General features: G+C 60.2%; 2 protein-coding genes across 9 annotated transcripts; both read right to left on the bottom strand.

Moving 5' to 3' along the window:
* Positions 1 to 218: 218 nt before the first annotated feature.
* Positions 219 to 17,403, bottom strand: CNGB1 (cyclic nucleotide gated channel subunit beta 1). Of its 3 annotated transcripts, none has more exons than XM_015292310.4 (33): positions 15,511 to 17,403; positions 14,604 to 14,763; positions 14,452 to 14,500; positions 14,303 to 14,384; positions 14,105 to 14,234; positions 13,895 to 13,937; positions 13,732 to 13,813; positions 13,010 to 13,091; positions 12,752 to 12,791; positions 12,529 to 12,667; positions 12,378 to 12,453; positions 12,125 to 12,161; positions 11,031 to 11,205; positions 10,660 to 10,761; positions 9,722 to 9,851; positions 9,564 to 9,612; positions 8,655 to 8,790; positions 7,808 to 7,873; positions 7,551 to 7,708; positions 6,912 to 7,094; positions 6,451 to 6,659; positions 5,888 to 5,938; positions 5,690 to 5,776; positions 5,309 to 5,373; positions 4,970 to 5,092; positions 4,146 to 4,287; positions 3,761 to 3,920; positions 3,328 to 3,425; positions 3,161 to 3,244; positions 2,972 to 3,090; positions 2,339 to 2,485; positions 2,032 to 2,227; positions 219 to 1,464 (listed from the first exon to the last, which is right to left on the bottom strand). In XM_015292310.4, exons 2-33 carry the CDS (start codon positions 14,688 to 14,690, stop codon positions 1,252 to 1,254), a joined length of 3,540 nt encoding a protein of 1,179 aa, XP_015147796.2. In that variant the 5' UTR covers positions 14,691 to 14,763; positions 15,511 to 17,403; the 3' UTR covers positions 219 to 1,251. The 3 variants fall into 3 exon arrangements, with proteins under 3 accessions (XP_015147796.2, XP_015147797.2, XP_040501912.1); XM_015292311.4 differs by having other exon boundaries at positions 219 to 1,461; XM_040645978.2 differs by having other exon boundaries at positions 12,529 to 12,664.
* Positions 16,551 to 21,778, bottom strand: ZNF319 (zinc finger protein 319). Of its 6 annotated transcripts, none has more exons than XM_004944030.5 (3): positions 21,436 to 21,778; positions 20,325 to 20,435; positions 16,551 to 19,867 (listed from the first exon to the last, which is right to left on the bottom strand). In XM_004944030.5, exon 3 carries the CDS (start codon positions 19,464 to 19,466, stop codon positions 17,802 to 17,804), a length of 1,665 nt encoding a protein of 554 aa, XP_004944087.1. In that variant the 5' UTR covers positions 19,467 to 19,867; positions 20,325 to 20,435; positions 21,436 to 21,778; the 3' UTR covers positions 16,551 to 17,801. The 6 variants fall into 6 exon arrangements, with proteins under 6 accessions (XP_004944087.1, XP_004944086.1, XP_015147799.1 ...); XM_004944029.5 differs by having other exon boundaries at positions 20,354 to 20,435; XM_015292313.4 differs by having other exon boundaries at positions 21,684 to 21,778.
* Positions 21,779 to 21,786: the final 8 nt, after the last annotated feature.

Genomic DNA, 21,786 nt, shown 5'->3' with positions numbered 1-21,786 from the left:
GGTTGGAGGGGCCTTAAAGACCACCTCGTTTCACCCCTCTGCCACCTCCCTATCTGAGCCCTGCGGGAAGCTGGGAGGCTGTTTTCTCATTCCAACGGAGCACAAACCCTTCCCAAAGCATTTCTGTGTTGCTTTTAACAGAGCACTGCATTGCCTTCCCGTGCTGCTCTGCTGCCAGGCATTGCAAACCTGGACTTCTGAAACAAATCCACGGACAATGAAGGTGAACTAAGTGGTGTTTATTGTAGACGGGGTGGGTTATGAAAGCTGTTACAAAGCGCTACCAATGCGAACCGCTCCACTAAACCCTATCAAGTCGCAGCAGCACACCAGCCTGACTTTGCCACGTTTCCTGGCTGGTTTATGGAGGCATTTCAGTACCAGCAGGGAACCACGTGCACATAGCTGAGCACACGAAATACAGAGGGAGGCGGGCAGGATGTTGGGGTTTCCTGCGCGGTGCTAAGGGCAGCGGGTGCCCACGGGGCGTGCTGGAGTTCCTTGAAGTTTGGGTTCCTCCCCCTCGCCAGGAGCTGTTGGCTGGCAGTGTGAGGCCGGGGGGGTCCCCCCCTGCACTCACCGTGGCGATGTGATTTCAGTCTGTGCTTGGCTCCGGACCGCAGCCCAGATGCTTTCCAGATGAGTCACGCTCCCGCTGCTTGGGACGACCTTGGGTCCAACAGAGGAGTCTTGTTGTTCTCCCTCGGGTGACTCAGCCTCGGAGGTGAAAAACCCTCCGTGCTTTATCTGAGCAGGCACTCATTAACCATTCAGAGAGTAAAGAGCCGTTTCTTCTGGGCTGTCCCTCTGCAGGATCTCAGGCCTGATATTTAGAGGGAATGTGCACACGGATGCTCTATAGAACATGTTTCCAGAGCACAGAACTTGGAATCATATCATCACGAAGGTTGGAAGGACCACTGAGACCATCCAGTCCGACCATCACCCACGCATGTGGCTGATCTGAACCACATCCCTCAGTGGCACATCCCCACGGCTCCGGGACACCTCCAGGGATGGTGACCCCCACCCCCCGTGCAGCTGTGCCCATCCCTCACCACCTCATACAGCTCCGTGTTCCATGGGCGGTGGGTGAAGATCTAAGCAGAGAAGAAAGGCAGAGCCCACCTGCAGCACCTACTTAGCAATGCCTACTTCCAATCGGTAGGAACCGTGAATGACTGAAAGCTTCTACCCAAGGCATGTGCCCAATTCCTACTCGTGCCACCAGCCCCCGCATCAGCTTGGTTCTCATTTCTCCTCTTTTTCATCGTCTTTCTCTGAGATCTCAGCAGCAAGTATCTCTTCATCCTCTTGGGCTGTTGGAATCACACGGATAGCGACTAAATTATCAGCAGATTTTGAGGATATCTCTTCTCCTGGAGGGGTCCTCGCTTTGGGGGAGGCAGTGGGCGACCTCCGGTGCACCGGTGACTTTGGTGGGATCGGACTGAAATTGGGCTGCTGAGATACAAAGATTAAGAAGGACAAAAATCAGCTTTGGGAGACCCTTGTTCACGGCAGGACCCCAGCCACATCCCCAGGCTTTAGCATCCGTGCTGCACAAAGACAGCAGGGTGCTCTGGGGAGCTTTACTGCTCACCATGCCGCCCGAAGTGAGCCACGTGAGACTGATGGAATGGCTCAGGTTGGAAGGGACCTCAAAGATCACCCAGGGCAGCTGGATTGCAACCCAAGGTTGGGTAGGGAGGGAAGGTAGGACGAGCACAAGGCTTCCTTGCACCCAAAGCACCAGCTCTTATTTTGCTCCTGGAGGGCTTTATCTGGGCAAAAGCTTTGCAGAGGTGCCCAGATGGGCCTGTCCTCATGCCCTTGCTCCATCAGAATAGGGGTAGCTCCATCAGCACAGTGATGTGCTCCGGACAGGGACCTGCGCGAAGCCTCCCCGTGCTTTCATGAAGCACTGCAGAAAAGCAGACGTGCTCAGCATCCCTCTGGGTGTTTACCAGCCTTAAGGCTGCAGCGCATTCCCTACCAGCTCTTTGCCCATCTCTCCATCCCCATTCTGACCTGTGCCTCCTGCATCGCCTTCAGTTGCCGCAGCTTCCAGCGCAGCTGTGCCAGGTGCCCTCTGCCTCCTGCCTTCCCCACGGCAGCCAGAGCAGCCTGGAAGAGCTTGGGGGTATCGGCTTTGGGGGGAATGATCAGCGGGTCTCCAGGCCCTCCTTTCTCATCTTTGGGTTTATTATTGCTTTTCAGCATTTTCCTGCAGCAAAGAGAACAAGAGATGATGTCAGCACAGGGTTAGACCAGCTGGAATTGAGAAACCTCCCCGGTGGCTTTCAGACCAGCGCTCCATCCTGCAGCCCGCACTCACTTGGCCTTTTTACGCAGCAGCTTCTGAGACTCGGGGTAGTGCACCAGAATCTCGTTCAAATCCTTCTTGTCCAGAATGAAAAGATTGGCAAACCCATGAGCCACGACGTTAGCCGTTCGGCGATTCCCTCCTCCAGCTGCCAGCAAGCTGAGTGGAACACCAAGAGACTCGAGCACTGCTCCTGTACCGCCTTCAGCTGCTGCAGCCAAAGCCCAGGGAGCTGTGGGCGCCCATCCCTGGAGGTGCCCCAGGCCACGGATGGGCTCTGGGCAGCCTGAGCTGGGGGGCCCCCCGCCCATAGCAGGGCTTGGGGCTGGGTGGGCTCCTCCAACCTAAGCCATTCCAATGGGCTCAGCACAGCTCCCTTACTATAAAATCTCCCTCTTCCCATCGTATGCCTCCAGTTCTCCCTTTTGGAGGACTCACGGCCGAGTTATTATTACCCGCAGTGAAGTTTTCCAAGCCTCGTTTTTGAAGAACAAAACACTACCTAAAATCCCACCTGCCCACCTGAAGTGTTAATATTGCAATCTAAACCAGTCTTGCATATGATGGGCCATAGGTAGGCCAGCAGGATGCTAAGTGCCCATGGCACCTCAGAGGGCTGCGTCCCCCCAGCAGTGCTCTGCTGACCTTATTTCTCCAAACACCGATCCGGCTTTCAGCGTCACCAGCACAGTTTTGCCATCAGGTCCCCCCAGCACCTGCACTTGTCCTGCCTGGATAATGTACATCTCACGGCCAATCTCCCCCTGTAACAGAGACGGATGCAGTGCGGGGTGCCCAGAAACGGGACACCCATCCCACGCAGCATCTCAGTACCTTCTTGCAGACAAAGTCATTGGGCAGGTAGACCACCGACCGGAGCCGCTTCAGCATGTCGAAGATCATCTGTCTGTCACAGCCCTGGGCCCAAACAGAGCCGACAGCAGTCAGCCTGTGCCAACCGAGCCGGGCACCGTGGGACAGAGCCCGCCCTGTAGGCATACCTGAAAGAGGGCCACTTTGCTGACGATGCTGTAGTTGACATCGATGGCGATGTCCAACCGCATCTTGTCCGGCAGCTGCACCAGCAGCTCAGACTCATCTGTGAGATGCAGAATAGAAAACTGTGTTTCCAGCACCTTCCCAACGAGCTCAGCACCCTGCAGTGCTGCACTGGGGGTGGGTGAGTGCCGGAGCGGACACCACGGCTCTGCGTCCCATTGGCAGCCCATGTGCAAGCCCATATGCCATACCATACATACCACAAACATGTATAGGGAAAAAGAGTTAAATAAACCTCCCCCACCCCAAACCCATCGAGCTGTTTGCTTGGCTGCTCTTTGACAACCAGGTTTCAGCAAAGCAAGTGTAGTGAAATGCACGTGGAGCATGATGATGGCTCCCTGAGCACAACGTGGCCCTCCAAGAGGCTCTCACCTAGCATGCCTTGTGAGTGCCACGTGTACTCATACCACGTTTTGACCCGGTTCTGGACTGTTCTGGGGATCTTGTAGAAGTTCATGTACTTGATGGTGCTGTCCATGCAGCTCCGGTAGTACGTCTGCCCGGCGGTGGCAGCACCCACCACATCCCTCATCTGCAGGGCAGGAAGAGACGGTTTAGTTGCTGTTATCACCTCTCACGTGGGTTAAGCGGTTCAGGGAGTTGTGGACATCTGCTGTGTGCTAACAGGGGGCTCCCAGCAGCCACCACAGCCTTTTTGCTGAGCAGCTACGGAGCCCCCGCACGGGGAACGCAGACACTGTGGACCGACCCCACCCCCGAGCCTGCCTCCAGCCCACGTGGGACCCCCTCCACTCACCTGCCCGATCATGACAGAGAAAGCAAAGACACCCGTGAAGTAGTTGAGCAGCTGGAAGACGATCTCAAACAGCGTCTTGGGGTCTGGCAGCCCCCCAATGGTGATGAGGGTTTTGACTGCCCAATAATAGCAGCGGATGTAGCTGGGAGGGGCAGAGGATGCGGTTGTGGTTACATTTCGGGCATGAAACCCCCCAGAGTGAGCTCGCCATCCACGCACCATGCTCACAGTACAGCCCGCAGTACAGCAGGAAACACCAACAGCCACCGTCCCACCCGCACCGCATGGTAAGCCTTTAACACACGTGCACGGATCTTTATTTTGTTAGCCAGCTCTCGTTTACTGCACAGGAGAATGGTGCTGAATTAATTAAACTTTATTTGGCACCTCGTTTTGCCCATGTTGTACAACACACAGCTGTGGGTATTAGTCACCAGGCAGCATTCAGCTCATGGGCCAAGTGCCGCGTGTGCAGCACTCCCTCCTACTACAGCATCCTCATCCCCAGCACTGGGCTCCCAGCTTGCAGCCCCTTTGACCCATCATTGCTGCAGGCCTCATCTCAGCCACAGCCCCCTCACCTGCTCTCCCCACACCACCCCTCTCACCCTCAGCATTCTTCTCCCGGGACCCCCCATAGTGGGCACAGGTGATGGGTTGACGGTTGGATTGGATGATCTCAGTGGTCTTTTCCAGCCTTGATGGCTCTGTGATTCCACGACCCTTCCCTCAGAGATTTGTATGGACCCAGCCACATCCAAACACGTTCCTTGCTCTCATCCATCAGATCCGTGCTACGTGAGGACCCGAGCCCCGGTTCGTACCTGTTTCCTTCCCCATCGTAGACCCATGTGGTGGAGCCCAGTCCTTCATAGGCTGATGCCCAGTAGTAGAGGCAGGAGTTCACGTGCAAGCTGTACAGCAAGTAGGCAGTGGTCCGAATCACTCTGCGCAGCAGAAAGTGCAAGCAGTGAGTGGGAGGGAAGAAGACAAGGTGTCTGCTGGGACAAACACATGACACTGGCTCTGGCATCACAAGGGGCAGCAAGCAGCAGCCTCGGGGCAAGTCAGGAAGTCAGAAGTGGTGTATGCCAAAATGAACCATCTTCCCCAGTGACAAACAGTGACAGACATCGTTGCCCTCCACAAATGATTCCCCTCACCTGTAGATGTACGCCTTGCTCAGGATGGCCTCCAGGCGGTTGTTGAACTCAAAGAAGGCCAGGTACTGGGAGGAGAAGGAAAGCAGTGTGCTCTGGCATGCCGTGGCCTCCTGAGAAGCTGCCGACCGCCGACCAGGGGGCACATCCCCACAGCAGCATCCTGAGAGCCCAGCTGCCCGGCCTCCCCACACAGCACCAACAGCCACAAGTGGCTCCATCGGCACCCACCCTTCTTTGGAAATGTGAGAGTAATAAGATGGAAATATTGACCAACAGCCTCTGAAGGCCTTTGAGATAAGACTTCCCATCCGTCGTACAGCATCCTCTCATTGAGTAGTATGGCTGTAGCCACCCAAATCAGCATGGGACTCTTCCACTCACCTTCAGGCAGCGGGGAAAACGCAGGAGCGGGTTGACGCCGACTTTGAAGTAGAAGAAATCCAAGGGAAGGAGGCACACCACATCCATCTGAAACCCACAGACAGAGAGGGACAGCGGTGGGGACCCGCAGGCCCAGTGGGGTGGAACCGCAGGCCATGTCACAGACTGAAGGCACAGAGTCATGAAGTCACACCCAACCTTAAAGCGCTGCGATCGCAGGTAGTTCTCCTTCATGGCCTTTTTGTCACTCTGGTTGGGAATAGCAGGGAAGAGAGGGAAAGAGAGGTTGGAATAGGTCATCTCAGAGGCCTTCTCCAACCTGAAGGATTCGACAACTCTGTAATCGATCGCTGCCTGCAGAGGGCAAGATCACCACCAACGTGGTCATGCTCGGCTTTCCCCTTCTTTACCACGATGGGGAATCCACTCCTATTGTGCATGGAAGGGGAGCAGAGCAGGAGGAGCAGAAGACCTGGCTGCAGGTCATCGCCTCACCCTCCCTTTTCAGGACGAGCCTTGCTCGTTATGCACCCTGGAGGAACCATAGCGCAGTGCGAGCACCACAGAAAGCAGAGTTCACAAGAGAAACCTCAGTGTCTGTGCCCTCCCTAAGCAGACCCAGCTCCGATGGGAAGGTGGAGATCAAACCCCACCATGGTGGGAGACACCGACAGACAGACCACTGGTGCTACCGGGGGTGCTGGGTGGGATTGCCCCATGGCCACGTCCCTCCGTGGGATGCGGCACATGCTGCCACTCACTATGATGTCTCCTCCTCGGACGAACTGCAGGCGGGTCTGAAAGACAACGATGTCCAGCAGGTAGATGAGGTCACACAGGTAGTCCATGAGCAGCCAGTAGTGGATATTGGCCGGCGTCTGGTAGGGGAAGGCCCAGCGGACGGGGATCAGCCAGCAGTTCCAGTTCCAGGCCAGGACAACAAAGAACAGCCATAGCACGTACACCAGGTCTGAACACAGGGAAACGTGCCCTCATGAGTTGGCCGCACATCCCTCTGCCATGCAACCACACCTCCCACAGACCAGGCTGCCCAGTGCCCCATCCAGCCCGGCACCGAGCACCTCCAGGGATGGGGCACCCACAGCTCTGGGCAGCTGTGCCAGGACATCACTGCCCTCTGGGAAAAGACACTCTGCTGCCCCCTCCGCCCCTCCACGTCCCACCCAGCCTCCTCCCAGCCCAGCCACGCTCCATCTCTCACTGGTGAGGGGGTCGATGCTGCTGGGGAACTGGTAGCTCTTGAGGCGGTCCATCCAGGACTGGCACTTGAAGGTGCAGCACAGCATCTCACAGTAGTGGTCATCCTCCGCTGGCTTTTCCCCCACCTGCGCGTCCCCCGGGGGTGGGAGTGGGGGTGGTGCTGTGGGTGCTGGCTTGGAGGGCGCTGGGAGAAAACCACAGAATAGCTTAGGTTGGAGGGGACCTCACAGATCACCTGGTTCCAATCCCCTGCTGCCACCAGCTCAGGCTGCCCAGGGCGCCATCTGTGGCCTCGAGCACCACCGGGGATGGGGCACCCACAGCTCTTGGGCAGCAGTGCCATTGCCTCGCCGCCCTCTGAGTAGAGCTGTAGAACCACAGAACATCCTGAACTGGAGGGGACCCACGAGGAGCACTGAGGCCGGCCCCTGGCTCCACCCAAACCCAAACCCAAACCCAAACCCGACGTGTGAGCGCGGTACCCCAGCGCTCCCTGGGCTCCAGCAGCTCATGGCCGTGCCCACTGCTCTGTGGAGCTGCTCCATGTCTCTCGTCCCCCACCCTGCACACAGAGCCGGGGCTGCCCCATCCCAGGTGCCAGATCTGGCATTCCCGGCCTCCCAGCCCAAGCTGAACTCACATGCTGTAGGACTCTCTTCATCAGAGGTGACGTCGGGGTCAGTCAGCTTCTCCTTCACCTTCTCCGTTCGCTCCTTGAAGAGCCTGACCAGCTCCTGCAGGCGGTTGTGGATGACGGCGCTGCTCTGGCTGGTGGCCGAGCCGATGCGCTCAGGCAGGCTGTGGGGTGGGGAAGCACAGGGGCACATCCAGCACTGCTCCCTCTCCCTCTGGTGTCCCGGTGTGTCCAAGACCTGCCCTATTTCTGCCACCACGCACCTGTCCCGCGGCTCCTCGTCCCGGCTCCCCTCTCCCAGGCCATCTGCAGGGGCTGCCACCTTCCTCCTGCGGACGCAAAGCAGAGCTGCGCTGAGCTGCAAGCCCACCCACCCCCCAGCCCGCATCCCCTGTGATGGGAAGCAAAGCCAACGTCACACGGTTTGAGCAGCGCAAGGGCAGCACCGAGCCCTGCCCGGTGGCTCCCCTGTTTTGGGGCAGTGAGTTTGTTTCCTTGCCATAGAAGATAACCCACATAACCCAAAGCCATGGCAGCGGGTTGCTGGGAGCCTGGCGCTGAGCATGCCTGTGATGTGGGGAGTGCATGAGGTGGGATCAGCCTGAGCTGCTGCCAATTTCCTACTTCTGACGATGGTGTGAAAGGGAGCCCGGCTCCTGGATTCAAAGGCAGTCAAACGGCGCTTCTCAGCCCTCTGCTGGCAGCACCGAGAATCACACCATCGTCACAGAAAGGTTGGGTTGGAAGGGACCTTTCAGTCCACCCAGCCCCAACCTCTGCCAGGGCCGCCCGCCCCACAGCTCGGGCTGCCCAGTGCCCATCCATGGCCCGGGGCACCTCCAGCGATGGGCACCCACGGCTCCGGGCAGCAGTGCCAGCGCCTCACCGCCCTCCGAGGGAAGGATTTGCTGCTGACATCTAACCTACATCTCCATCTTCCTCCAATTTGGAGGTAAGGATGTGCTCTGGGACCATGCTGAAGGCCTTGCACCAGCCCAGGCAGACAACACCACCTGCCTTTCTTTTGTCCATCACGCCGTGCAAACACAGCCATCCTTCAACCCCACTCCAGCACTGAGGCAGCACACACCGGGGCTCGGGGGTCCCTACCTGGGGGAGGCTCCAGGCACCACCAGCATGTGTGGGGAGCCGGGGGTGGGCAGAGACAAGCGGGTGTCATCGTCCTCCACGGGGTCACCTCCTCCATCCACGTTCTCGATGCCCACAGCGGGGCAGCGCCTCAGCCCTGGGGGGGGACAAGGGCAGAGTGAGGGGTGTCCCATAGCTCCATGCCCCGCCGGCCACCCGTCTTCCTGTCTGCTCAGCACGGTGGGTTTGCAGGAATGCTGGGGAGAGAAGGTGTGCGTGCAGTGGGCTCAGCGGGACGTCTGGGGGCAGCCAAGTGGGAGCCGTCGTTCGTGGCTGTTTGTTAGGGGCTGAGCCAGCAAGGCACGTCACGGTGAAGCAGAAAAAGAGGAATTTCATTCCCCAGCCTCTGTGCTGCAACATGAAGCGTGCTTTTATTTTGTGTTTCTATACAAGAAGCAGCCAGGAACAGCGCCCACCCAAAAGCCTCGCAAGCCCGTCGCCTGATACCTAAGGGGAGGGCAGGGGATTGCTCCTCATTGCAAAAATTGGGGTTGACCACTCCAGCCTTCCACCTGCCGGCAGCGAGGACGGGGATGCGGTAGCTGGGGACATTGGGGAGCTGCTCTAGCATGGGGTGGGACGCGTCCCCGCGGTCGGGCGGCGTGCCGTGCACCAGCCGGTCTAGCTCAACGTCTCGGGAGCGCTTGGCCATGCTGCTAGGTGCCTAGGTGCTTCAAGCAGGGGCAGGGCTGCAATGAGAGACAGAAGGGTCGGAGACGGGATGGTTATGGCAGCACAGAGATGTGGGGCTGGTGGTGGTTCGTTGCCATCGGCAGCACGGTGAGCTGTGTGCACCCACGGGCGCAGCACTGCGGTGCCTCTGCATGCTCAGCCCGTCCCGACCCAACCCCGCGCTGCTCTGCCTTGTACCTGCAGCATCTGCTCCTGCAGCCTCTTCCTGCACCGCCTGCTCTTGCACCTTCAGGATGGAAAAGGAAAAAGAAAGCCATTTGAGGGCGAAAAACAGCCTCTGTGGTGTGATGCTGCGTACCCAAAGCTGAGCCCGGGGTGCCCGTGGAGCTCCGTACCTGTATGAAAGCGCCTTCCAGATCGCTTATCTCAGCTTCTTCCCTTCGTGCAAAGCTGAGGGCCTCTTCTGCATAGAAGACGTCCTCTGGTCCCTCATCGGTGGAGGGGCACAGGGAATGGGGCAGGGCCCTGCGGGACAGGCGGGGCACAGCTGGGGCTGAGCTGCGCATGGTGAGGCAGCCCCTCACCAGCTGCAGGGCACCGAGCCGCCCGCTGCTCCAACAGCAACGCACACGTCTTGGTGTAGCACACCTTTCAGGCTGGGAGGTGTTTCGGGACCTCGCCACCCTGACCCAGGAACCTGCTGACATCTCAGTTTCCCATAAACAAGCACAGAGGAGGATGGGGAGTGCCTCCTTCACCCAACCGCTGGAGCTCGGGTAGCGTACGGAACTGACAGCAGTGTGCAAAGCGCACCCACAGTACCGGGTTGGATATCTCGCCGTGTGAAATCACAGCAAACCACGAACCGAGCAGGAAGATCCCTTTAAATACCCCCTGCTCCGAAGCTGCTGCCGGCAATGGCTGTTTTCTGCAGCAGGAAAAGAAGCAAAAACGCACCTACTGTTCCTCGGCAGCACTCGCTGTCTCTGCACCCGGCTCCGACCTGCTCCCACTGGTCCCGATCGCAGGAAGCAACGGAGCCGGCGGCAGCGCCGTGCCCCGGGGTCGGGCGCAGCCCAGCGCTGCGGGCGCTGTTGCTACGGTGGCTGCGGAGCCGGAGCTGCCGTCTCCAGGAGATGCGCGCAGCACCAGGAGCGCGTCAGCAGCAAACCCGGCAACGAGACGGATTGCGAAAGCGTCCTCATGGCCGCGTGCCCCGAGAGCATCCTCCCAAAGCAGCCCCCAAATCACCCTCCGCCAAAGCATCACGCACGCATCTGAGCCGACCGCTGCTTGCACGCTGCTCTCCGGCCCCTGTGCAGCACTCACTCACCCTGCGCTCTCCTCCACCTCCTCCTCCTCTTCCATCTTCTTCTCCTGCTCTTCTCCCTCCTCCTCCTGCTCCTCAGCTGCACTCGGGGCGCAGGACCACAGCCTGAAAGGGAGCAGCTCATGGGGTGAAATGCATGAAATGGGGCTGAGCTGTGCCTTCCCTGCTCGGGCTGCCCAGGGCCCCATCCGTGCCCTTGGGCACCTCCAGGGATGGGGCACCCTCAGCTCTGGGCCGCAGTGCCAGGACCTCACCAGAACCCCACGATAAATGGATGGCAGAGGTCTAAACCCTTCAGCCATACTGCAAAGAGCCATTCTTGGCCATCCCATAGATCCTGAGAGTGCCAGGAGGAAAGCAGCCCCCTGCCCTACCTGGTCTCCTCCTCTTGCGGCTCCTCCTCGATGGGGGGAAGGGGACAGCCCTGCGTCCCCAGCTCAGCCATGTCATCCCAGGCCATTGCTTCATGCATGGCTTCAGCACTCCAGCCGTCATCGAGCTCCTCCAGCGCAAGGTCCATCTCCTGGGACTCCACAGGGACAATATGAACTGAAAAGTGATTGAGGAAAGCTCTGCAGTGCTCAGCCCCAGGCTTGGCCCCAGTGGGCAGTGCCACGGGTACTGCTGGAGCTCCCCTGGCACCCCGCTACGCCCCAGCATTGCCTGTATGGGGCTGCAAAGTGCACAGCCCCACACACGTGTGCCCAACCAACAATCAGGAGGGATAAAGACATTGGTGTGGTGTAAAGCCAATTTATTGTGGGGCATTGGGGGGAATTCACACATCCACTGCGAAACCAAAAGGAAACATACAAATTGCAATACAGAAGGGCAGAGAACCCAGTTGTGCCATCTGCTCTGCACTATAGGTACCAAACCACGGCCCCACCCAGGAGCCCACTCCCCCTAATCTACTGGTTCCAGCAGGGTGCATTACGTAGAAGCACAGTAGCTGGGGCTCAGTTGGGTCATTTCATCATTGTCCTAAAGGGATGTGGGGATGGGGTGTGTGCCCAATTCTTGGCACTTGGGGCTCCTGCCCACCCCAAACCATGAGCCCTGAGCCCTGTTCCCGCTGTGCCCGGTGCTGCTGCCTTTCCTCCCCAGCTGCTCTTTCTCCACGGATCAGTCCCACGTGCTGGGGGCCCTCCACTGTCTTCATTTTCCGTTTGTTTCAGAGGCGCTAAGCCCCTTTGCCCCCTGAAACAAAAGGAGAAGGAAAACATTAGGGAGCTGTGGGTTTGTGCTGCAGCTCGCTCCCTGCGCTCATTGCCGGCGGAGCAGCCGGCACAGAGCATCTCGGGGCGCCCTACAGGAGCAGCAGCACAAACCCCACTGCTCTTCCCTAAGAGAGCACACACTCAGGTGCCATATATCTAAACCCCCAGCAGCAGAAACTTGCTTTCCTCGGGTACCCTGTCCCAAAATCTGACAGCAGAAGGGCAGGGTGTGAGCGGCGAGCACTTACTTTCCTCCACGGGGCTGAAGGCTGTGGCGGCTGCTCCCTGCCAGGAGGAAAGGGCAGCGTCAGGCACGGTCCCTGCTCCCCCTGCCCACCCCAGGGCCCTCTCTTCCCTCCCACCCACAGCAATGCTGCAAACCCAGCAGCAGGGTCGCACTGGGAGAGGCCCCACTGATGCCCCAGCACACACATCCACCCCCACAGCCCTGAACCCAGCACCCTGTCCTTGCTTCCCAGCATCCGCCTGCGGACCCCATACCTGCACGTCCTGCTTCTCCCTGGGCACGGGCTGCGGCATCACCTTCTCCAGCCCCTGGACGAACCAGCCGAACATGCTGCCAAGCAGAAAGCCCCCATGAGACCCCACACTGCTCCCACCACGTCCCCACCAGAAGTGTCACCGCCCATACCTGCCGCTGTCCCCAACCATGGACCGAGGGAGGAGGGTGGTGGTCCCCGGCTCTGGCTGCCCTTCGCCCACCGCTGGCTCCACCGCTCCCCGGATGCTGTCTTTGGGCTTCACCCGAGTTTTAGTCTCTTTTGCGCCTGCTCAGGTTTGGTCCCAAAGAGCAAAGGGTCAGGCAGTGCAGACATCACCTCAGGGGGCACTGCTCATCCCTGCCAAGCGCTCACCTCCTGCTGCGGCACTGCACCGCTCCTTCTTCGGCTCCGGCTGCAGAGAGAGGGATGGACACGGCCGTGTGCTGCTGCTGTCCCACTGCGTCCTGTGTGTTGCATCTGCCCTCCACCCCCCCTCTCAAGACCATGCCTGGCCCAATGGGCTGCTTGAGTCTTGGAGTGGGCAGGGAATGCCCAGGGAAACCCCCCACTGCCTTGGGAGAGGGGGCTGCAGCACCACGATGCCACACCAGCACCCACAGCTGTGCTCACCTCAGGCTTTTTTGGCACCTCTGGCTGAGGTACCATCCTCTCAAAGCCCTGCACCAGCCAGCTCAGCACGCGCGCTCCTGCCCTGCAGGGAGAGCAGGTGTGGTCAGAGCTCACCCTGCATCCTGCATCCCACGTCCTGCATCCCTCCATCCCACATCTCACATCCTGCATCCCTCCATCCCTCCCCCATCTCACATCCTGCATCCCTCTATCCCACATCCCGCAACCCTCCATCCCATATCCCACATCCCTCCATCCTGCATCCCTCCAATCCCACGTCTGTTCATCCCACATCGTTTCAGACAGTCCCAAATCCTGCATCCAACATCCCATGTCTACCTCAAATCCTGTGTCCTAGAACTTGCATCCCTCAACCCACAATCCCTCATTGCAAATTCCTCATCCTACAATCCTTTATCCCACACATCCTTCATCCCCCATCCCACACCTCTCCATCCTAAATCCAGTATCTCATGTTCCATATCCCTCAGTCCCATATCCTACATCACAAATAACGCATCCTACGTCCTGTATCCCTACTCCCCGTATCCCACATCTCTCCATGCCGTGTCTGTCCATCCTAAATCCCACACCTCACATCCCTCCATCCCATATCCTGCATCCTGCATCCCACACCGTGTCTGCCCATCCCATATCCCACATCCCTCCACCCCAGGCCACCCCTCTGCCTGCTGATGGGATGTTGCACACAGGGCACCCACCAGTTCTCCGTGCCCGTGCCCAAGCCGTCCTCCAGCTCGCAGCCATCCAGTTCATCCTCTTCGGGGTCAAAGGGTGTTATCTCTGCAGGGAGAGCAGGATCAGGCGTGCAGCGGCTGGCAGCCAGGAGGGAACCTCAAACCACAAGCTCACTGCCCCCCTTACCCAGAGCATCCTCATCCTCATCCTTGAGGACCTGCACCTCTGTCTGGAAAGGCAGAAAGTATCACCTGGTGGGCCGAGGGGGGAAACCTGCCCTTTGCCCGGAGTTGGGTGAAGGCAGAAAGCCACGTGTTGCAGAGGGGGCTCCCCCTGGTTTGTGGATCTTCCAGAAGAACCCAGCAGGCAGGATGTGGGGACGTGCCCACGGCCCACCTGGTCGGGGACATCGACGCTGGTCTCGAAGCTCTTCCCGAGCGCCTGCAGTGACCCCAGGGCCGGTGCTGGCTGCGGGACCACCTTCTCCAGCCCCTGGGAGATCCAGGACAGCACGCTGCTCCCCACGCTGCGGGGCAGGGCTGCATCAGGCGGGTGCAGGGCAGCGGTGTCCCCATCCCCACTGTACCCCAATACCTCTCAAACACCGATGCTGATGCTGGGGCTGGGTCCTCAGCAACTGCAAATTCCACCTTCTTCTCTGTGTCTTTGATGACAGCTGAAAAAGGCAGCTCCTGTCACTGCTCCGCACGCAGGTTGGGGGTGGGGGGCTCAGTGGAGCTTACCCTGCGTGTGGTCCGCAGCATCCCCAGCACTGGCCTTCCCTGCTGGCACCTGGGGTGAGAGACAGCCTCGGATTGGAGGCGTTGGCTGCTGGTGTCCCAAAGCCTCCACCAAAGGGATGCCATGAGCTCTGGCTCTCCACCTCCCTGCTCACCTTGGCCGGCTGTGGTGCTGCGGGGCTCTCCTCGGGCAGGTTCTGTGCTGGGGGCTGTGGGACCACCCGCTCAATCCAGCCCAGCATCGCCGTGCAGAGGGGACGGCCGTCCCCAGTGCAGTCCTCTTACACAGGTCCTGGGCTTCCTTCCTCTTTGTTCCTGCTTGGGCACAGCCAGACTGAGCCCGGCTCAGCCCCACGTCTCACCCCCACCACGAGCCACCCCCCGTGCTTTAAGCTCATGGGCTCAGCACCCACTGTGCTTCCCTGCGCCTTCCTCACCCCGCTTGCCATGGCACGGTGACCTGGTGATAGCCGAGTGAGGACATCTGAGGGCTCAGACTGAGGATATCTCCTGACGTTCCCCCTCCAAAGAGCCTCACTCTGCCCCAGATTCCCATCCCATGGGGCCATGTCCCCTATCTTCTTGCCTGCAGGAGTGTTGGTACAGCTCCCCTGAGGGGCCTGATGACCAGAAACCAGCTAAGAAATTGCCTTTCACCCCCCATGGATATAAGGGATTAAGGGGCTGCGAATAGAGACATTATCCAGGGGACAACAGGGACAGCAAGGAACACCATGCAGCACATTGCCATTCCTTTGGAACACTTGTGGCTCCTGCAAGCAGCCCAGGGACAACGCCTGCAGCTTGCTCACCCTGTGACCCCGTGCCCCAGGACACCCCAGGACACCCCACGACATAGTGGCTCCTGCTGACCCCAGGCCCACCCCAGCTCCCCAGGGATTAACACCGCGCTGCCTGCAAATGGGATTACCAACACCAGCTGTCCCCTACTGCCCACCTCCTGACTGCCACCCCAACTTCAGAGCTAGCAGACCCCAAAACAGAGCAGCAGACAGCATCCTAGAAAGCCCAGGAGCCAGCAGGTCAGCCCCAGGCACTTACCGTGGGGGCACAAGCAGCGCCGCTGCGTCCCGGCCGCCCTCCGGGTGCAGTGCAAGGAGGAACCCCAAGGGTGAGGCACCCGTCCTGCCGCGCTCGGTGCCGGCCTGAAGGATCTGGGGCAGGAGGCAACAAATCTGTGCTGGGCTGGGTTAAGCCTCCCCTTGCTGAGCCTGCCAATTGCTGCTTGATCCGTTTACCTCCGGCCCTGCGGCACCAGCGGCATTTCCCAGCGCCCCTAATCCCTGTGTGAGCGCGTGGACCCGGCGTGCTTTTGTTTCAAAGACCCGCTGTGACATCCAGTTAAACTATACAGTACTTCTTTAATGAATATTAACAAACTGCTTTAAAAAAAAAAAAAAAAGGAAAAACAAAAAACAACAAAAAAAGAAACGCGGACAGAAAACTCGGTAGGAAGTTCTACATCTCTGATGCAGCATGAAGTCAGGATGAGCATCGGTCCCCCTTCCCTGGGCAGCAGAGAGGAAGGTCTGTTTGCTTGCAGCTCCGTGAAGCTGCACGTGGAGGCAGCCCCAGGGCCTCCGAGTGCCCCAGCCCCGCGGCCACGCACTCTGCTCCGCCTCTGCGCTGGAGATGGAGCTGGAAGCTCCTCTCCACCTTTTAGTGTCTCCCATCTGCTAAGCAGACACGGCCCAGCTCTGTGCAAGGTCCATCCGCCTAGACTTTCAACTTGTCCTAATCGCCAGCTCGGCATGCAGGCAATCTGCGGGCTGCTGTTTGCTAATTAGAGCTGGTCGGAACACCTCTGGCTCACCCAATGGACAACCCAGGGCACAGGAGGGCTGAGACTGGACCCGCACCGAAGCTGGAGCAATACGGCAGGTAGTCCAGGACCACACCCGGCTGGGTTAGAGCACACAGGGTTGTAACATTCTGATATCTCCGACCAAGGAGAGGGCAAGGCTGGCAGCAAGGCGGCAGGCACACCTTCAACCCTGAGGGCATCCAGCTGGCACCTCATGGGGCTCTGGGCCATAGGAAGCCAGCAAAACCCTGCAGAGGAAAACACCTGAGGCTGCACCAACCTTGCTAGGGGAGATTTATTTTTAAGTGATCTTTACAAGAACTGTGCAAAACCTGAAAAAACGGAAGAGGTAAAGAAAGAGTAAAGGGGTAAATCAGGACTCCCGCCAGAGGGGAAAAATAACCTCTCCTTTACCCACCGCTAACCTTCCCCTTTCCCTGGAGCCAACCCCACGGGGCAGGAAGGGTCCTCCCAACTTCATCTGGACAGAACTGGTTCCCCCAGCAAATCAGACACCCCAAAGCACCACGTGGGTCACCACCAGAGATGGCCGAGACCATTCCTGAGGCTGCAGGCTCTTCGTAGTGTTCACCTCACCCCTTAGTGTTCAAGCTGCGGGGACGTCCCTGTGCCCGACCCTGGAGGTATGCTCACAGCCCACGCAGCGCAGGGAGGGAAGGAGCCTGGGCTTGGAGGTAAGTCTTCACAGGAGAGCGAGGTCCTCCCGGAGGCAGCTGCTCAATGCCACGCTCACAACCAGGAGCAGAGACTCTCCTTGCCACACTCCCGGCAGTGTGGTGCTCGGTGCTCTTCCCTCACTGCCAGCAGGGATGGGGATGGGCAGGCTCGCTCAGAACTACTCCCAAGTGTGAGAGCCACCAACTGCAGGAGCAGCAATGCCAAAGTGCATTTTGGAGGTGTGCAGCCCCACGGCTTTTCCCTTTCTACGCTCTAGAAAGAGGGAGAGCAGGGGAGGTCGGGGCAGTCGATAAATGCTAATGGTCTGTAACGGTCCCCTCGAGTCACTCGTTTGAGTTTGGATTAACGACACTGGGAGAGCCCAGCACGGAAACCTGCCACGTCCCCAGCGAGCAGCACACCACACCCAGAGGGAGCGCTGTGCTTTGCTCCCAAGCACTCTCTGCAAGAAGAATCACTGGGTGGGACGGGGAAAAGAGGCTGCATGCAGAGGGCGGCCGAGCAGAGCCCTGCCAGCTCCCGGCACTGCAGCGTGGGTACGGTGGGAAGCACAGTCCAGGGGACACCAGGCAGCTCCAGGCATCGCTGCCTCTCACCTCTCACCTCCCTCCTCTCCTCTCCACTCTCTCTGAGCCTTTCGCACCGTCCGTCAACCCCTGTGCGACGGGGGTTGCAGACGACGGAGGCCAGAGGAAAGCTTCCCCCTGCCCGCCGGACCTCCCCTTTCCCCCAGCACTCCCTGGAGGCCGCCTCCAGCTGAGGAGAGGGAAGGGGAGGCCGAGGCCCGGGAGCGTCACATGCAAGCTGAAAGCCACCAGGGGCGGGAGGCTCACGGCAAGCAGGCGGCCACCTGGTAGGCGCCCTCGGCCGTGTGCTGGACGCTGTGCTCCTGCAGCAGGCCCAAGTCCAGGAAGCGCTCCCCGCACCACATGCACTTGTACTGCTGCTCGCGGGCGTGCACGCTGTGGTGCTTGTTGAGGTGCTCGCGCTGCTTGAAGGCCTTCTCGCAGGAGGGGCACTTGTAGGGCTTCTCGCCCGTGTGCACGCGCCGGTGGCGCTGCAGGTCCGAGGCGTACTTGAAGCGCTTTTCACAGTCGGGGCACTTGAGGGGCTTCTCGCGGGCCGGGTCGCAGCGGTGCTGCACGAACTCGGAGGAGGAGAAGAAACGTCTCTCGCAGAGCGTGCACTTGAGGGGCTTCTCGGCACAGTGGGCCAGCTGGTGCTTCTGCAGCGCCGAGGCCCGCTTGTAGGACTTGTTGCACACGGCGCACTTGAAGGGCCGCTCGGCGTTCTGCACGCACTTGTGCCGCAGCAGCTCCGAGGACTGGTTGAAGCCCTTCTGGCACACGTTGCACTTGAAGAGGTTCTCTATGCCGTGCACGTGCTGGTGGTACACCAGGTGCGAGGGCTGCACGAAGCCCTTCTCGCACAGGTTGCACTTGAAGGGCTCCTCGGCCTTGTGCGTGCGGCGGTGGCGCATGAGCGCGTACTGCTGCTTGAAGCTCATCTGGCACAGGTCGCACTTGAAGGGCCGCTCCTCGCTGTGCGTGCGCTCGTGCTGCCGCAGGTCCGAGGGCCGCTTGAAGGCCTTCTGGCACTCTCCGCAGCGGAAGGGCCGCTCGCCGCTGGGCGTGCAGGGGTGCTGCAGCAGCTCGGACGACTCTTTGAAGTGCAGCTCGCAGACGTTGCACTTGAAGAGGTGCTCCCCCGAGTGCGCGTACATGTGGCGCACCAGGTGCGAGCGGTGCTTGAAGGTCTTCTCGCATACCGTGCACTTGTAGGGCCGCTCCGAGCTGTGCGTCCGTTTGTGGTGCACCAGGTGGGACGACTGGCTGAAGCTCTTGTCGCACAGCGTGCACTTGTACGGCTTCTCGCCCGTGTGGACGCGCTCGTGCCGCGACAGCTCCGAGAGGTGCTTGAAGGTCTTCTGACAGATGGAGCAGCTGTAGGGCTTCTCCGAGGGATCGAGGGGCTGCGGGTGCTCGGCCTCGGGCGGCTTGTAGGTCTTCTCGCAGATGGAGCACTTCATGGCGTTGCCGTTGTGGACGTTGTGGTGCTGCGCCAGCGAGGTTAGGAGGGAGAAGCCCATCTTGCACACGCCGCACACGAAGGGCTTCTGCTCCACCTGGATGCACTGGTGCTCCAGCAGGTCGGTGGCCTGGTGGAAGATCTTCAGACACTGCGTGCACTGGAAAGAGCGGTCATGGCCCGGCAAGCACTGGTGCTCATGGGGGTTGGAGAGGTGAGTGAGGTCGTGGCCACACACCCCGCATTTGTGGGACGGCTCCCCAGCCTGCAGCGGGGCGTGCTGGTGGTGCTGCAGGCCCGGGTCCGGCTGCAGCAGGATGCCGTAGACGGCACAGCCCAGGGGGTTGTCGGCGCTGCTGGGTGGGATGGAGTGCTCCGGGAGGGCGGTGGTCCCTGCGTGGTGCTGCTGCGGAGGCGGCGGCGGCTGCTGCGGTTGCTGCTGTTGCTGCTGCCAGCTTTCTGACATGCTTGGGAAAAAAAAACAGGGTTTTAGCAGTGACAGCTTCAGCTTCTCGGTCAGAAAGGTTCAAGTAAAAATACAAATCAAAAGCATCCAAGGCTCTGATTCCCCGCACCGATCCTGAAATCGAGGACAGGAAACCCAGCCCACGGCCAGGATCCTGGGAAGCGAGGAGGCCGAGATGCCACGGGCTCCTCCTTGGAGCTGCAGGAGTTCTTTGCAGACTGCGTGTTCCGGTTTTCCGTTTGGCTTTTTCTTTTTCTCTTTCCTTTTCTCGGACAAAGAAAAAAAAAGGCAGGCAGGTAGAAGCAAGCGCCTTGAAGACAAGAGGAGGCCCTTCTCTGTGCCGGCTGTGACGCGCTCACACGCAGGCAGGGCGAGCGATGCAGCGCAGGGAGCAGCTCTGCCTGCAAGAAGAAGACAGTTCACGTCAGATCTCAGACGACAGATGGGCAGCTCTCCACTCAAGTGAGCTCGTGGCTCACTTTGCAAACTCTCCCGCACCCCTGCAAAGCACCTGGGAGCCCACGGAGGGGAGCTGGCCAGGGCTAGAGCACTGCATGCCGCTGGGAGCAGCCTAGGACTCGGCGCAGAAAGAGACAAACCCTGCCTGGCCAACACGGCCACGGGTTTGCCTGGCGAGCTCTCACGCGAAGCAGCAGAGGCTGCCTCAGTCCCCATCAGGCCCAGGATGCAGTGCAGGGTCTGAGCAAAACGCTCCCCTGGAAGCTCACCCATTTGCACCGGAGCGGCTCTAACAGGGTGAACACATCCACCCGTTTCTCTGCATGGGCTGAGGTGTGCTAAACGCTGTGCAAAAAAGCTACCGGGTTAAACGTTACAAATAGCAGGGCAGATTCCCACCCCAGTGAGGCAGTTCTGCCGGTCCCAACCTCCTCCTGAAGCTCCAGCATCGAGCACATCGACCTCTGACAGAGCCAAGGCAGGGAGGTACTCGTGAAGCTTCCCCTCTGCCTGTAGGAAGAGCCAGAGAAGACAGAGAAAGGTTTGCCCTCGGTGTTACCCTGCCTGCAGACAAAACAGAACCTGCAGGTATCGTGCAAAGCACTCTCTGTGATGGGCAAAGAGGCATTACAGCAACTGCTTAGCCGAGCCTTCCTCCAGCCTTTGGGATAACAGGGCGCTGGGGCCCAGCAGCTTGCCCCAGCGGTACTGCTTGGCCTTGCTGTGTGGTTCTTCCCACAGATAAAACCCAGTGTCAACCAAGAGAAGAGTTAAATCCACCGGTGAGCGGTGAGTATGAACAAGCGACGAGACACTTCATCAGCACAGAAGTGTCCTTGCTTTGGCACAACCCACACCCCCGCAGTGCCTCTGTGCTACAGGGACGGGGCATCGCTTCGTCCTGCAGCACAAACCCCAGCAATACAGCACCCAGAGGCCAACGTGCCAGGCTGGTTTCCTCCAGGACCTCGGTCCTTTTGTGCTGACACCTGGAGCAGATGCTGCGGGCAGGACACGGCCCCTGGCCCCTCAGTGCCCTGCAGGCATCACTTCGTCCCCCAGCACGGATCTGGGCAGCGCAACACCCAGAGGCCCCCGGTGGGCCGGGCCGGGGTCCTGCCAGGATGGGGGAGCTCAGCTCTTTTGCTCTGACACCCGGAGGAGGAGCTGAGGGCAGGATACGGCCCCAACGCCCCCCGAGCCGAGGCGGCACGGCTTTGCCCCGCAGGCCGGGCCGGCTCCCAGCAGGACCTCCGGCCGCAGCCCGGGGCTCACCGTGCGCTGACCCGCAGCACGGGCCGGGTCGGGGAGCCGTCCCATCGCACGGCATGCAGTGCCATCCCCGCGGGCTGTGGCGGCACCCCGATCCCGGCATCACTCATCCCGGCATCACCCATCCCGGCATCACCCATCCTATCCCATCCCATCCCATCCCGGCATCACCACATCCCAGCATCACCCATCCCATCCCATCCCATCCCACCCCATCCCGTGGGCAGCCCATACCGACCTGCTTCACCGGGACCGGCTCCGGGTCCCGCTCATCCCTCGGAAGGAGCGCCCAGACGGAACGGAGGCGCTTCCAGGCCGGGCTCAGCGGGCGGCGAACGGCTCCGCGCCCGGGGCTCCCCGCGGCCCGAGCCCACCGCCGGGCCCGCCCCGCCCGCGGCCCGCCGCCCCCATGGGCCGCCCCGAGGCCCCGCGGACGCACGGGGGGCAACTTCCCGCCGGCCCGAGGCCCGCACAAAGGGCTCTCACCTGCGGCGGGAGGCCCCCGTCGGCCCGCTCGCTGCCTGCGGGCGGGGCCGCGGCCTGCTCGCTCCGCCCGATCCCCGCGCTCGCTTGGCGGCGGCGGCGGGCG

This window comes from Gallus gallus, chromosome 11, assembly GCF_016699485.2.
Source record: "Gallus gallus isolate bGalGal1 chromosome 11, bGalGal1.mat.broiler.GRCg7b, whole genome shotgun sequence".
NCBI lineage: Eukaryota > Metazoa > Chordata > Aves > Galliformes > Phasianidae > Gallus > Gallus gallus.
The sequence above is the reverse complement of the archived record's forward strand: the minus strand, read 5'-3'. Positions and strand labels throughout refer to the sequence as shown.